General features: G+C 36.5%; 2 protein-coding genes across 9 annotated transcripts in view; both read left to right on the forward strand.

Moving 5' to 3' along the window:
* LOC132792358 (serine/threonine-protein kinase mig-15) overlaps window positions 1-17218 on the forward strand; it is a 39423-nt gene that overhangs the window by 14631 nt on the left and 7574 nt on the right. For 2 of the 8 annotated variants that reach the window (XM_060801694.1, XM_060801698.1), the window contains exons 4-11: window positions 8867-9311; window positions 9381-9623; window positions 9690-10180; window positions 10259-10447; window positions 11555-11575; window positions 12338-12705; window positions 13697-13844; window positions 15442-16338. In XM_060801694.1, the coding sequence (XP_060657677.1) occupies window positions 8867-9311; window positions 9381-9623; window positions 9690-10180; window positions 10259-10447; window positions 11555-11575; window positions 12338-12705; window positions 13697-13844; window positions 15442-16338 (2802 nt within the window). Of the gene's footprint in view, window positions 1-8866; window positions 9312-9380; window positions 9624-9689; window positions 10181-10258; window positions 10448-11554; window positions 11576-12337; window positions 12706-13678; window positions 13845-15441; window positions 16339-17218 lie in introns of all 8 variants that reach the window. The other 6 variants (XM_060801692.1, XM_060801693.1, XM_060801695.1 and 3 more) reach the window with 6 other exon arrangements.
* The window catches only part of LOC132792361 (uncharacterized), a 104842-nt gene that overhangs the window by 6231 nt on the left and 81393 nt on the right, over window positions 1-17218 (forward strand). The gene's annotated exons all lie outside the window — the stretch shown is intronic.

Here is a 17218-nt window from a genome sequence, read left to right on the forward strand (position 1 = left end):
CTGCAAATTATCTTTTGACACAAATTTCGTTCGCTTATCGCACCACAACATTGAATATATACAATGAAAATCCCTGCAAAATGTCTAGACCCAGATACATATAATATACTGTTTGTATTTCTAAAGATATTCAGGTATATAATATATACTATATTCGTATATGTTGACAATATTGGCATCAACTTTGAAAATAGCTGCCGTGAGTCAAAGGTTTTTGTTCCGCGATAAGAAATACCTCAGGGCAAATATAATTATTGATTTTTATTCGTAATATTTCTTGGCACTCATGATTAAGTCAATGATTAATGCATTATTATTGACTTATATGAAGTGCAATACATATATTGTGAAATTAAATTAGAAGATACGATTTCGAACCGTTTAAAAGAGCATTAATTGATCAGTAATCATTAAAAGGAAACCACAGTTTTATGCATTTCAATTCATAACTTATTTGCATTAAATATATTTCTGCGAATTTTTACGTTTCTAAGTCATTTCTATTTCATTAAGAAAACTCCCCCAATCACTTATGATAGTTGCTTAAGCAATTAATTCATTCATTGCGTTTGTGATGACTAAATTTGTTTATCTATAAGTGTTGTGAGTTGGCTCTTAAAAAAGCAATGGCTTTTTTTAAACGAGTTCCACGAAATGTTGAAGCACAAATGTGCCATATTTATTGTTTATATTATAAACTAAATTGATGTGAACGCACTGCGAGGCTAGGGATTATATTAGTGTTGTGTAAACATTGTTAAATTTACATAAAGATTCTTTCGTTTATTTAAGATTCTTGAACTAGTTTGTTCTGGTTGTTCTTTTGATTTTATTGTACAAATTGGAGTTTACGAATTTTGAATTTTGGTACATATTATAAGTTAAAAAAATAGGAATTTTTAGGCAGTAGCAATTTCTCATGCTACAATAGTTTTAACCAGAAAACAGAAAAAGAATGTTTAATCAAATGAACCAGAATGAACTAAAGAACAGTAGGAAACTACTGAAAAAGAACAAAAACGAACTACTAAGCAAAAAAAAAACCATGGAACAAGAAGGAACTACTGAAAAAGAACAAACTATGAAACCAAATTGAACTGAGCAAAAATCAAAGGCGAAAGTGAACTGAACTTTATTCAATTTTATAGTTCCAAATATTAAGTTTAGTTTTGCTAGTATTTTCATTAGCACAAGATTATATTAACATTATTTAAAGCAAATTATATAATATTTGAGTGCAAAGTTAAAGATTGCATAAATTGAAGGCTCTTTTTTTTGTGGGTTGAGTAACAACATTTTGAAAGGTTTATAAACACATTTGGCCCTTTGACTGCCGCTCGAAAAGTAGAACATCAAACAAAACTTGCTAACTGGGTTAACCAGGTACAAGCCAGATAGGTGAGAAGGGTGGAAAGGGGGGTTGAATGCGGGGGTGAGTAGCCAATAAGCCTATTTGAAAACACTTTGAACACTGGCAGCCAGCACATTTCACTCACTTCTAATGCTGGCAATTTAAATTTGATTTAATAAAAGTGGCAGGCAAGTGCTAAAACAGTTTATTAAAAGCTAACTGAGAGGGAGTTGAAGAAGGAGTAAGAGAGAGAAGGGGAGAGACTCGAGCTAAGCAGCTATGCAATGATTCATCGTTTATTCATTGCACTCGTCGTCGCAGCTCTTAAGGTTATTTCATGCATAGCTTCAACTTTTATTGCATTCATTTATGTTTTGTTCTTTTTTTTTTTAAATTGTTGCTGCATTTTATGTGCCAGCTGCACGCATGTCAAGGGGGCGGGGCAAATAGATGTGGAGAAGAGGCGGTTTTTTGAGGGGGCTTCACTTAACTTTACACACATTGCAACAAAGTTCAATTGTTGTGGCCATTTAAAACGAATGTGCAGCAGCAGCAGAGAACAAAAAAACAGCTTTGATTTCTGGGTTAATTAACTACAACAATTGGTAATTGATGCGCAGTCCACTCGTTGCCCCCTTAGTCACCTATTACCTCAGAGATTATTGTGAGTAATCACAGTTAACGCGTTTTTTTTCTAACATTTTGATACCTTGTCTCAAGTTGCTTTACTACCATGCGACTTTTGAAACTTTGTTGCCAAAAGTGATAAGATTAGTCATATCGAAACTCTGTGCATTGGCAAAACTATTGGGAATACCACGATTAATAAATAATACTATGCTATTATCATTTTAGTATTTCAGCTTATCAGCGTTTTGCAATTAAATTGGGAAATTTTATAGGCATTAATTAGTCATTGTAATGCTTAGTGATAAGATTGTTTCTTTGATGAGAAAAAGGGGAATGTTATTAAATTAATTAATTAATATAATTTGAGATCATTCTTTGAACAAATCACAGTTTTTGTTTGCAATCTTATAGAATGAAGAATTGCATTCTGAGAACTATCTTTTTAAGATTGAAAACTTGATATCCAATTATTTTTAATATAAAATTATTCAAACTTAAGATTTCATTAGTTTGAGAACATTTCTATTTAAAGATATGAAACCAATTTTCAATCTTTTAAAAATCTTGAAATAAGTTTTAAATCTTTGAAGATTTATTCGATTTTGAAAAAAAACTTTAATTAGGATTTTTCATTGTAGATTCAATATTGAAATAAGTTCAATCCTGAATTAAGAATAGCATTTTTCCAATCGTCAATTAAGAAAGTTTTTGTTAGCGTTTAAGTAATCCCATTTAAGGAATAAAGAACAAAAAATTTAGGTCTTTTTTTTAAGAATTTATCTTCTTAGTTCAATTTTAATACAGTTTCTGTATTTTTAAAATCTATTTTATTGACAGAGCAACTGCTGTTGTGAGTTAAATTTTGTCATTTTTCAATTCTTGAAATAAGAATTTAATATTCAAGGAATAACAATCTAGAATTATAATTCTTTGAAGGAAAATTTGTTTATATTTTGGCTGTGTATAAATGATATTCATTTAGTTTGGTAGAGCAACTTTTTAGTCGACTTTTGAGTTGTTACTTACTTTTTTGTGGTATTTGGAACTACATTAAATTTGCACACACATTTGCCTAGGTGTTGTTGGATGCAGTATGGGGGGCACTAAAAGCTTGCGCAACAGCAGTAACAACAACAACAGCAGCAGTGGAGGCAGCAGCTGTGTTGCCACAAGATTCAGTGGGCCAGTGGGCCAAAAGCAAGCAAGCAAGTATAGTAAGTAATGCCAGGCCCACTTTGGTTACTTGACGCATCGCACGGGGCGTGGTTGTTGTTGCCCGCCTCTGCTCTAACATATATGGTCTCCATCAGTCTTGGGATCTTTGCTCCCACTTGCGAGTCACAATTTCTGTTGTAAATTCAATTGCGGTTGCACTGTGTTGCACGTGTGGCAGCTGCGGTGGGTTGAGTGTGTGAGAGAGATCTGTAACTTTTGCCATTGTTGCCACAAATTAAAATATGCAAGCTCAATGAGCTAGCACTAAAGTATGTGCTGCTGCTGCTTGATAGTTGAAGATGTGGTTTTGGAATTGAGCTTTTGATCTGTTGCCGGCTGCTGAGGTTGTTGCTCAACACACACACAGCCATTGTCAGGTGGCAAAGGCAGAAATGGATCTGCATTTGGAATGTGTTTGGCATGGAGAAATAGAAACCATAATACATTTGTCACGCGCTTTTTGCCTTTGTATCCGTAACCATATATTTAAGATGTCGCCTTTAAATTTGGTTGAACAACTGCCATTGTTCAATTCAATAACTCAATTTTCTAAATTCCTAGAGTTTCTCTCTCTTTCTCTCTCTCAGCCAGCTTTTCCTCCATCTGGTCAAATCATCTAATCCATTTCCTCATTCTACGCGTTTCACTTTTTCTTTTTTGTCTTATCGGAAACACACACATTGCCCACCAGCTGTCTGCCATTTGTTTTGCTTTTTCCTCCGAGTTTAGTTTAGTTTTTCCATCGTTTTTTTTTTATTCGTGTGTGTTTTTGCTTGGCGATTTGCGTACTCAACCTCCACTTGGCTCAAAACATGTCCAAGTTAATCTTTTTAGCCATTTTTACTATGTGCCAGCGATAATGTCGTGGGAATGCTGGATGAGGAGAGGGAAGCTCAAGGGGTATTTAGACACTTGACTGCATTTTTTTTTTCTCTCGCTCGCTTCTTAGAGGAGCTTATGTAACCAACGCCAGTTTGCGAGTTTCCAGCTAGTAATTTTTGCATTTCTGCGGTGCCATAGAAATGCGAAATGCGAGTGACGTTATCATAACAGAGCGGAGTAGAAAAGACTTTGAATGCGACTGTGAAATACACTGCAAAAGATTTTAAGTACCAACTTTATAAAATATTTATTTTTTGTGAAGAAATTTTACCAGAATATAGAAGCATCCTTTCCTTTTCTTCATAGGAAACGCATTTCCGACTTTTTTAATACATTTCCTAGTGAATAGATCTAAGGTGATTTAACTATAAATATATTACAATTACAAATAAAATTTATTGAATAAATACAAACAAGAAAGCTAACCATTTTATTAAAAGAAACATACTACGGTATTATCGTAAAACTATTAAAAATATACCAAAAATTGTTGAAAAATGTCAAGGTTGGATTGGTATATTTCATTATATCAAAAAATACTGAAAAACACCAGGGTAGGTTCGGTATAATTCAGTATTTTTGGTACATATTTTTTTTTTTAATATTTTTACGTAGTATGTTGCTTTTCTAACTACTATAATAAAAATATTCAAAAGAAAACTACTTTAGTATATTTTAGTCATTTTCGGTTTATACTTTTTATTTAATGCTGCAGTGCTTTGCTTTTATTAAAATGGGTGACTTTCTTTTTTATATTTATTATAATTGCAATCTAGAATTAAATTCTTTAGTGGTTAGCGGATATAATAAATGTTGGCATAATATTTCTATATTAACCAATTATTCATCTTATTTTAATTTGCTTCCGTTGGTTCTTTCCCTCTGTCTACTTATTTGCTGCATTTCTTTGTATTTTCATTTGAATAATTATTACTTATTAATTATAAACGATTAGTTTGTCATTAGATCTTTATATAAGGCTGGAATATTTTTACATTATTCATGTTCCTACATTAGCCAGTCTTTCATTACAAGAAATTAATGCAGAAACTATAGAATAACAAATTAACAGGGCAACTACAAAATTAATGAATATAATTCGCTATTTTCTCGAAAGCAATCATTATTTCAGCTACTTGTTAAATTATGGCAAACGTTGAAGTTGAAGTTCTACAGCTTCAGCGATGACGTGGGAGAAATATTCATAACTATTCCTTGGATGTTCTTCTAGAAATGATTGTCGAGACAGGAAAAAGCAACGACAGACATCACGTAATGGACTTATTATGCAGATACATATATAATAAATGTCTATATATGTATCTATGTGACTTGTATCTGAAAGTGCACTCTGAAACAACTGCTGCTGCACTTCGTATCTGTATCTGTCTCTGTTTACATAAAATGTGCAATGTGCGTGGATTTTTTCTTCGACTTTGTTTTGTTTGGGTTTTTGTCGTTGCATTTTTCATCAAGTTTATTGTGCGGCTTGATGCTTTTTTCTTACAATATATATATAGTAGACTCTCGATGTGTATTTATTTTTCACGCCTGGGGCAATGAGCAGAGTGAGTGTGAGTGTGTGTTTGTGTTTGTATCTGTATCTGGCAGATACACAACACTAGACGTGTGGATACTTGTACTGCAACTGAATACTTGAAAACGAAAATAAAAATAAAAACAATACCGAAAAAAAAAACTTCTGCATAGGTAGGCAAACCCAATTGGACAGCTGCTGTTCCATGATGCGCTTCCATTGTTGACTTTACCTTTAAAACATTTTTTCGTTTCGTTTTCTGTTTTCGTTTTTTTTTTCTGTGTTTTGTGCTTTCTGGTTTTTGTTTTCATCATATGCTCGTTCAATTATTTGTCGTATTCAGCAGTTTTGTCTTCTTATATGGCCAAAGGCTTGTCGTCGTCTGTTTATTTATTTCTTGGATTGTTTAGCTCTATTTGCTCTACAGCTAAACGGGGCTGAGACTGAGACTCGTGAGTGCTGTGAATGATTCACAAATATTTTTCTTTGTATTTCTTTTTCTTTCAATTTTTATTGCGGCAATCGCCGTTGGGCTTTGAATTGATTTCGCTGGAAATCGTTGTCGTCGTCGTCGTCGACGTTTGCAAAGTCAGTAACTGAGCAACTGGATACGATCCACGATGATGATCCATAACTGGTTGCACCTGCCTGCCTAGAAACCATGGTCAATCGATTTCACTTGCTAGCTCACTCACTTCTCTTTCTCTCTGTTTAAAGGCAGTTTTCAAATCCATTAGTGCATGTCATTAATTTGCATAAAATCTGCACAATTTTTCACAGTCAACCGTTAGAATATGACAAGCATAAGCACGACAAGCAAAGCCACGTCTCGACGTCGATGATGATACTACAATTTCACAGCTGCTGGCCAAGAACTCTGAAATTGTTGCTTAATAGCATTTTGATAGAAGCTGCCACAGCAGCTGCAGCAACAGCAGCAGCAACAAACGCCCCGCTGGCTAATCAATAAAACCAAAACGGGGCCCAACTATCAACAACTTTTCAGCACCAACCTCCCAATCGACATCGTCATCGTCGTTGTCATGGTTTTTGCTCTACTTGAAAATGGTTATCATCTCTCGTTAGGCACTTGATTTATTACGGCCAAAGATACGCTGGAAGCTGTTGCTTAGATAGATAGATGCACTCTTCAATTAAAACTGTATTAAATGTAAAATGACTTTCATGCCACATTTAAAAGAGACACCGAAGATGTGAGGACACAGAAACGATGCCAAGAAAAAAAATGAGAAGAAATACCGAAAACCGGTCAGGACAACTTAATCTTAAGCACAGACTCAATCAATTTATGATTTTGATTAAACTGACAGCTAATTGAAATACATTTTTACGCCTTGATTGACTGACTTTAAGACGGGAGGAGCGCAAGGAGAGAATAATTGGCGTTCAAGTCACGTTATGTTTCAATTCTTTTTTGCTTATTTAATGCACACAACAGCATTAAGAAAGTTGAACCGGATCGCAAAAGCAAACAATTTAAATTGCCATTTTAAGAGATAATAATCAATTTAGTTAAACTGCAATTTGTTGTCAATTTTATGGCTAAATATCTCTAAATAAAGTGTTGAGTGCGAGAATTTGTTCAAATCAATTGCAATTTGCTTTGCTTTTATTTTAATTCCTCGTTTTATTGTTTGATTTATGCTTCAATTGAGAATGTTATTCGATTGCAAAATTGTACTCAAATGTTGCGTTGATTTTTTCTCTAGACAAAATCAACAATTTGAAATGAATAAGTAAACAATGATGCTCAATTCTTTTAGCTTTGAGCTATTAAAATACTTTTAATAGCATTTCAAATGCATATTCAATACCAAATCTAATACGCCAAATGGAATTTTATGAGATTTTTCCTTTCACCTTTATACAAGCTTGTGCAACAACAGAATTTATTTCAATTTAATTAAATTAAAATTGCTTAGACAAATCAAGCAATTAAACGAGTGCTCATAAAAGAGATTTCGATTTGTTCTGCAAATGCTTTAATTTAATTTTGTTTTAATCTGACTTTTATATGACATAAATCGCTTGATTAGATTCTTCTTACTAAGAAAATTCTACCGGCTTAACTCTGATGAATTAAGCTTTCCAATGAGAAAATACATTTATGGACAAAGCTTTAATTTGTTTGGCAAATACGATTCGCATTAAATTCTGTTTTAATTTGAAAATGCATATATATTTATTGATTAAATTTCCCCTACATATTTCTGTCAGTTCAATTGATGTCTTAATCTTCTAACCACAAATATAAAAGAGTTAAAACTACAATTTGTTTAGCACATACTTGTATTCAATTTGAATTTCATTATATTAAATTCGGTTTTAATCTAAAAATGTATAAATATTTTGTTTGTGTAATTTTATATACATATATTGCTCGATGAAATTCCCCTATATATTTCTGCTAGTTTCTGATATGTTGAAATATAAAAAAGTTGAAAGTACATTTTGTTTAGCAAATACTTGTTTTTAATTCGCATTCTATTGAATTCCGTTTTTATGTGGAATTTTATATATATTTCTTGATTAAATTTTCCTATATATAATTTTGCTAAACTTCTTAATCACAAATTACTGTTATACTCATAAAGGAGTTTGGCTTTCAGTTTGTTTAGCAAATACTTATAATTAATTTGCTTTATATTAAATGCTGTTTTAATCTGAAATGTTTTATATATTGCTCGATGAAATTCCCCCTACATATTTGTGCTCGTTTCTGATGTGTTAATCTTCTCAATCACAAAATACATTTATGGACTTCCGCCCTGGGATTACTCATGGATGGTTGTTAACCAATTTTCACACATTGTTGCGTTGTTGGCTACTTGAGAGAGTGTCTGGAGAAGTGTGCTTTGCTCCTGCTCCTCGGCACGTTTTCTTCCTGTTCTATTGTTTGAGTTGCATTCGATTGTTGTTTACTTGATCACGACGTAGTTTATTGACGTCGTCGTCGTCGTTAACGCCAACGCCAATGTCTGCCTCATGGTCAGCATTTCTTAATGCTCTTGAAGCGGTTTATTGTTGCTCTTGTTGTCGCTCTTATTGTTGTTGTTGTTGTTGTCGAGTTCAAGTGTCTGTGACTCTCGAGAGCATTCGAGAGATCTGTCAATGTCGAGTGCATTTTCCCCGCATTTCCACCAATTAAGCGCGTGTTAATTGATCAACAAAAAACCAAGTATAAACTATGATTTTACTCACTCCTTTTTTTTCTCTCTCTCCTCTTACAGGGTCGTCACACGAAAACTGGTCAGTTGGCTGCCATAAAGGTGATGGATGTCACCGAGGATGAGGAAGAGGAGATTAAGCTGGAAATCAATGTGCTTAAGAAATACTCAAATCATCGCAACATTGCCACCTATTATGGGGCATTCATTAAGAAATCACCGCCAGGGAAAGATGATCAACTCTGGCTGGTGATGGAATATTGCGGCGCCGGTTCCGTCACCGATCTGGTGAAATCGACCAAGGGTCAGAGTTTGAAAGAGGAATGGATCGCATACATTTGCCGCGAGATATTGCGTGGCCTGAGCTATTTGCATTCGAACAAAGTCATACATCGTGACATCAAGGGCCAGAATGTGCTGCTCACAGATAATGCCGAGGTTAAACTGGTTGACTTTGGTGTCTCTGCGCAGCTGGATCGCACGATAGGCAGACGCAACACATTTATTGGTGAGTTCTCAAGAATACTTTAATGAGTCATTTCTCAGAGTATTCAACTGGTTTCTTTTTGCGAAACAGGTACACCTTATTGGATGGCACCCGAGGTCATTGCCTGCGATGAGAATCCCGATGCCACATACGATAATCGCTCGGATCTTTGGTCGCTGGGCATCACAGCTTTGGAGATGGCTGAGTCACAGCCGCCGCTTTGCGATCTGCATCCGATGCGTGCGCTCTTCTTGATTCCACGCAATTCGCCACCGCGTCTCAAATCGAAGAAATGGTCCAAGAAGTTTCACGGCTTCATTGACACGGTGCTAGGTGAGTCACAACTACGCTTCACTCCCAAATGCAGCTTACATTAATGCATATTAATTCTGTTTACAGTGAAAGACTATCACCAGCGGCCTTACACCGAGAATCTGCTGAAGCACGCCTTCATCAAGGACCAACCAACGGATCGTCAGGTGCGCATACAGCTCAAGGATCACATCGATCGCTGCAAGAAGCGCAAGGCGGAGAAGGAGCGCGAAGACTATCGCTACTCCGGCTCCGACAACGACGACGACGAGCCGCAGCTGGCCGGCGAGCCCAGCTCCATCATTCAGGCGCCCGGTGGCGACACATTGCGTCGCAACTTCCAGCAGATCCAAGAGGGTCGCCTCGCTGCCGAACAGCAGCAACATCATCAGCTGCTCGCTCAGGCGCAGGCTCAAGCAGCCGCCGCTCATGCTGCGGCCCAGGCGCAACTGCATCAGCAGCAACAACAGGCTGCCGCAGCGGCAGCAGCGGCGCATGCCGCGCAACAGGCGCAGGTGGCACAACAGCAGGCGCAGGCTCAACAGCCGCAGGCGAATCGACAACAGAAACCGCCATCGGTGAGTGAGAGATCAACGAGAGCTGTGTACTATAATTTCAGTTTGCATTAACGAAACTTAATGTCCGTCAATTTGCAGCGTCAGCAGATTGAGGAGCCCGGTCCACCGGCACGCCCACAGTTGCCACAGCGTCTGATTGTGGTGCCAGATCCACCGCATGCCAATCGGCCATTGCCACCGACACCGAAGTGCGGCGAGCCCGCGGCTCAAACACCGCCCCAGCAGCAGCAACAGCAGCGCAGCTCGCAGAACAACTTCAAGCCATCGGTGCGTATGCCGCGTATTGAGATTACGATTGCAACCGGCCCCTAACCATTCATCATGGTCTTTAACATTTGCTGCCTGATAAGGTCAAAGCCAAGGGAAATCTTCAGTGTTTCTTTCTGATTCTTTCCCCAGCAGAGCAATGACTCTAGCTGATATTGTAGCGAGCGATAAAAACAAAGCAAAATAGCTGAATTATTGCTCAAAGCAGCGGATAAGTAGTTAATGATACCCAAGAGAATTAAGTCAATTCAAGAAAGCAATTAGCTTTATATGAATTAATAGTAGCTCAAATTTGTAGTTGATCGAAATATAGAATTAAAAAGAGACTCGAAAAGACAAAGCTACAAAGCTAGACCCTTTACTTTATATTGAAATGTCTTGAAAATTCACGAAAATTTAAGTAAGCAGAATTATTGTCAACGTATTGACCTTGAAGTTCCTTTAGTTTATATTGAAAAGTCTTTAAACTGCATAAACATGTGAAGAAAAGAATATACACTTTATTAATAGACTGTGTGAGACCCTATACTTTAAAAGGTCTTAAATTTTTAGGGGACAAAAAATAGATAAAACAACAGTTGAAGTATTGGTATCGACTGTGTTAGACCCTTTATTCTATATTTCAAATTCAACTCCATTAAAGTTTATTTTCTGTATATATAGTCCAACAATTTTGTATCAGAACCAGGAACGTAAAATTAGCTTTGCCCCCCAAACTCTACCTGTATTGTAAACCCCCCAGATAACCTGTTGAACTATTGCTGATTAGTAGCTTAATTCCTGCCCAGCCCCCGCTCTTTAACAACTCTATAAAAGTTTATGATTTAACCCCGTAAAATTGTGAACATTGTGTACGATTTAAATATTTATATATGATTTCTGAACTTTCTTTTATTTTCATGTTTTGTGCGCCTCTACCATAACATAACATATAATATTGTATAACTCTATATCGACCTTATGATTTCGCTCATGTGTGTGCATAAATATATAAACAAAAATTTCTATGTACATCATCCCGTTGCTCCGATCCGACAAAAAAAAACACAATAACAACAACAAAAACACACTTTAACACTCAACCAACAAATAAAAACATAAAAACAGTTACCACCAAGGAGACCTGAGGTATGTTTTTTTTACGAAAAATCATTTTTCAGTTGTAGCCTGCTCGCTCCTCTCTCTGCTCTCTTTTACTTTTTAACTATCTATCAATCTATCCCTATATGTATGTTGTATTTTATGCTTGATTTACGAGTCTATCTATATGTAATTGCCCCTTCCAACTTTTGGAAAGAAAAACAAAAAATTTGAAAAGAATGTACTATTTAATGGAGGTACACATGCCACAAGAAAAAACACTAAATAGACCTTCGTAACTGCGTTATAACCACTTCCAATGCACGTGCCCACTAATCCCACAGCAAACCAAAAAAAAAAAAACACTTTCAATTTCCATATGCAACTAACACGAAAATAGAAGTTTCTATAAATAGAAGAGTTGCTGTGATTGATGCGTTTGTAATGCCAAAAACAATCAAAATTTGAACTAACCCCGGCAAGTTCCAATAGATAATATATAACTAACCGAGCTTTCTCTAATGTTTGGCCCTGTTTGTTGTGTTTATCTATAAGAAGTGAAAGGTGCAAACCAGTCTAATGCTCTCTTACTTTTCGTTCCACCCCGATACAATCGAATTTGCCCCCCCCCAAAATCTGAAACTGAATCAACTACAACTACAACAACACACACATACACACTGTGGTACCACGTGCAACACACACACACACACAACTACACACACAACATGAAAATGAAAATCCTCCGTGTGGCATATTCGAAATACTTGACCCGAAAATCAAACTATTGTAAAATACAAAAACCTGTAGGATCATTTAGATGTGTTAGCAGCACAATTAAATGAATTGGGCGTGGTCTCCTCTCAACAGCCGCAGCCACAGACAGCAGCTGGTGGACAGCAACAGCAGCAATTGGCACAGCCGGAGGCGCCTCCGCGCAACAATCGACAATCGGGCGCATCGTCAACCGGCAATGGGGCCATTTGTGTATCGGCCTCATCATCATCATCGAAGCCGGCGGCCTCGTTGCCACAGCAGCAGTCGAACAATCATCTGGGACAGCCCGTCAATCCGCTGGATCCACTCGATAGCAGCGATTCCGACAGCGAACCGGATGAGCCCAATGATCGGGCACGCAACGATGGCACACTCCTCGCCAGCGATCCGCCCAAGCCGCTGTAAGTATTTCCTTCCTTTCTTCCCTCCTTCCATTGTCGTCGTGTCTCCTCCCAGAAAGCGAAACAACACAAAAAGACAAGGCGTGGCAGCTTCAAAGGAAAAGTCACACGAACTTGCATTCAACATTGCCTGCAAAATGTGCACAGCACTTTAGAGTATATAGTTAGAGGTTGACAATCATTAGTTACCAAGCAAATTAGCACACTATAAGAAACGTTAATTAGAGGAAAGCTAAAGATTTTTTCATTTTGTTACAAATATTAGGATCGTAAAATAAAAAAAAAATATTCGCCTTCATTTTAAAAATGTTTGGAGTATGTCAAATAATTTGACAAAAAAAAACGTAAGATCTAATTTCGAAATTTAAATGGTTTTTAAAGTATCAGGAATAGCCAAATTTCACCTCTTATTGACTAAATTTTATTATTGATCACCGTTTTTTTTTCTTGTTATTCTATTGTCAACTTAAAAATACACTTAATTCAAATTACAAGCTAAAAATAGAAAATTTGTAGTCATCACTTCACAGTTAGCGACTTATATTTGAATAATGAATAATGATTAATATTGTAGTCAATATGAATCACAGTCAATTAACAACTAGGCACTAAAAATGCAAATATTATTTGGGGTGTTCCCAGCTTGGAATGTGAAAATGACAACGTTTTGATAACTCATTTAATTCAGAAATCAAATTTTTGTATACGAAACACAAAAAACCGTCACAAATATTGAAATTTGAACTTAAAATTGGACATAGAATTGAATTCACCATATTCTTAACATTTTCTCACCCGTTATTATCGTTATTTTTGTTATACACCAATTGCGTTATCCTCACTTCCTCACATTATTTTTACTGTCATGACGAATTTTCAAACTTGAAAATGCCGCCCGTGTTTTGTTGCGTTTTGGTTTTTTGTGTTCTTTTTCGTTCTTCTTTCGTTTTGCGTTGGATTTTGTTTTGTTCAGACCCGAATTTTCATATAGACCCGGCCTGGGACCCGTTTCGGAGGATTCAACTACAACAACGACCACACCGTTGACCCATGGCAGCGGCGGTCCACCAAATCGACCCTTGCCACCGACGCCGGATGACGATGATCAAGCCGGAGATCGTACGCTGATCATGAAGCGCGTAAGTAGTTAACCAATATTTTTTTACATCTATCTATAACATCTAATTTAACTAGTCTTATAGTTTTTCTTTAGTACATTTCCCTATAAGTTTAGTCTTTAGTTTGTGCTCTATTTCTTTGAGATATTTTTCCAACTGAGATACTTCTTTGAGCAGTATTAGGCATTAAGTTAGGAATTTGTCAATTTTCAGGCAGCTGTATAAATTGTAATTAGCTTTTGTAGGGTTCAAGGTCTACAAATAACTATAAATTAGTAAAGCAAAAAAAAAAATATATAAAAATAAATATTAATTTTAGTCAATTAAATCAACAACAACAACAAAAACAATTTGGATGGTTGTGGTTCTATTTAGACAACTATTTTACAGCAATTACTATAATATTTATTTGATTAACCAATTTGCAGAACAAGTTCGTTTTGTTTTGAGTCTAGTTTTTAAACTTTATCAACTACATTACTTATTTCTATACTAAATAATTACTTAATTGATGATTTCGTTCAACAAACAAACAAAAACAAAATCAGTATGAAACGTTTTTTTCGTGAATTTCTTTTGTACAAAGTTTTATGTAATATACCCAAACAACACCCTCTATATGAGTATGAGTTTTGGTTAATTCTTTTTATTTATTTTCGACGAATTTTCGGAATTTTTCCCCATCGAGTTTTGTGATACGCACTGGTGCATAGAATGTTTACACGGGCACTTTCCATGCATACAACTTAGAGCTGGAAAACGATCGAAACTATCGATAAAATGTAAATATTTTGAATTGTAATTGAAATATTTCTCTGAAACAGATTCGATTATTAAAACGAATAATGAATATTTAAACGATCGATAACATAGTCAGAAATGTTATCGATATATCAACGATAGTATAAAGAAATAACCATCCTTCGTATCAATATTTCAATGAAAGTATTCCTTATCTTTTTTTAAATGAAATATTAGTATTAAATCAATAATATGCACCCATAATATATCAATAAGTAAGATCAGAATATTTATCGATACATTAACGATAGTATTTAACGATAGTATTCCAGCTCTAGCCCATCTAGCAAACATATCAATTGTATATAGAAAATTGTATATCGAATGCGGGCGACGATAAAGTGCATCCCCAAACTGGTTTCAGATCATATGACTGCGTCACCTGATATATATGATATAGACATATTTACAAATGTAAATGTAAATGTGAATGTATGTAAACACCTTTGCACACTGTGCATTCTCTTCACCCTCTCTCTCACAAAACCAACACAACTACACACATGCATACCAGCAAAAATACCCAAAAATAAATATCTTATCAATATTATATGGAATGCAATGCAATGAGAGAATTCATGAAAAACTTTCCATGCTACACTTACCTATAAAAAAAAAATATAATAAACGGGGCTTACATTTTTTTTATCTGGGCGTAGAAAGAGCAAGAAACAATTTAGTCTGTAGAAAAAACAAGCGTATAAAAACCTAACAACAATTCTTCTCTTGCGTGCTACTTACAACAACAACAACAATAAACATTCAACAACAACTACAACAAACAACAACATCAACTACAACTGTAAACTTTAAACAGAAATTAGAACAAAACGTAAATCGCTTACAAAAATCGGCTTCCACTTCGCACGCGCCTAGAAAAGGCGACGAAGCAAAACTGTTGCGTGACTGGGACTTTGATAAGTTCTTCCCAAAGAAAGCCGCCGCCGGCGGTGGCAGCGGCAGCGGTGTTGCCACCACAATTAGCAACAGCAGCAGTGGCAGCAACAGCAGCACCAACACCACGGCCAGCTTTAATCGTGGCTCAAGCTGGAGCACCCTGAAGCTGGAGACGCGACCGCAACGCGAATCCATTGGCCCGACGAATGTGCCCAAAGGCTATCAGCCATTGAAGGGCGCCGGCTATTCGCCAGCAGCCAGCATTGCCAAAGATCGCAACAGCAGCAGCAGTAGCAGCAACGCAACACAGTCGAAGCAGCCACAGCAACAGCAACCACAACACAAGCGTCAAGAGTCCGATTCGAAGTTGCCGAGTTTTGTGCGCGGCTTTCGACGTGAAAATTCCGATTTCTTTCCATTAACGAAACGCCATTCTGCGGTGTTGAGCGGCAGCAGCAGCAACAACAACAGCAATGCACAATTGCAGTCGCCGTCGCAGGTGCAGCGTGCCAGTGCCATGTACCAAAGGAACAGCATTTATAGCAGCAAGGATGTGCCAACTGCTGCGCCTCGAACCAAAGTGCCAACAACAACAACCGCAGCAGCAGCAACGGCAGCAACAACAACTGCGGCGGCAGCTAAACCAAGTGCAGCGCCTACAAAATCGAGTTGGGCCAATTTAGATTTCTTGCGTCCGCGTCGCGAAAAGACTGAGTCTGTCATTGTGCTGCAGAATGCAGCAGCGCGTGCGCAGCAACATCAACAACAACAACAGCAGCAGCAACAACAACAACTGCAACAACAGCAGCAGCAGCAGGTAAACGTTCTCAGCTCGCACGCATCCAAAACAAGAACAAAAACCATTAAAAGGGACAGCAGCAGAAACAAAAAAAAATCAAATATCGTTCATTAATTGTGTTTTGTCTTGGCGCCAGAAACGTAAACCAAACCAAACTACTCGAAAGCAAAACAAACCAAAAAAAAAGGCGAAATGCAAATTAAATTTACCATTTGGCTAGAATTTCCATACTCACCGCAACTACAACAACTACAATTACAGCCTACACATACAAACACACCCACACAAGCATCGCTCGCCTGTCTCTCTCTTGCATCTGTCTCACGCACTCACTCTCTGTCTCTTTGTCTATGTTCTCGCCTCTCTTCCCATTCGCCCACACAGCTGTGTACATTCGCCCCATTACTGTTAATAACATTGCACTAACAGCTCGTAAATAACAGTGCGAAAGAAAAACAAAAACAAAAAGCAAATTCGTTTTGCCATTCATCATCATTTATGTATCTTTTTTTTCTTTTCCTACTTTGCTTTTGACCTTCCCCAGCATGTTTATTTTATATTTGACTGCATTTTTGTTTGTTTTTAATTGAAGAGAACCATGCAAATAATCCAACAGCTAGAGTAACTAATACGAATTAGGTAAAAAACATAACCATAACATTTATAATACATCGTATTTAAGGCTTAATACTATCTTGTATATAGTAGTAGCCTTTAAAAGTGACTAATTGACAATTGGAATGCTTGATTTGATATAACATTGTATTATAAGGTACATAAATTCCAAGGTGTTGCTTTCTAATTGGTAGTCGGCCAAAATCTAAGTATCAATAACGGTATCTTACCGGCGTCTGTATATAATTTTTACTATTCACATAATAAAAAGCAAAAGTGTCGA

The sequence above is a fragment of the Drosophila nasuta genome, chromosome 3 (genome assembly GCF_023558535.2).
Source record: "Drosophila nasuta strain 15112-1781.00 chromosome 3, ASM2355853v1, whole genome shotgun sequence".
Lineage (NCBI taxonomy): Eukaryota > Metazoa > Arthropoda > Insecta > Diptera > Drosophilidae > Drosophila > Drosophila nasuta.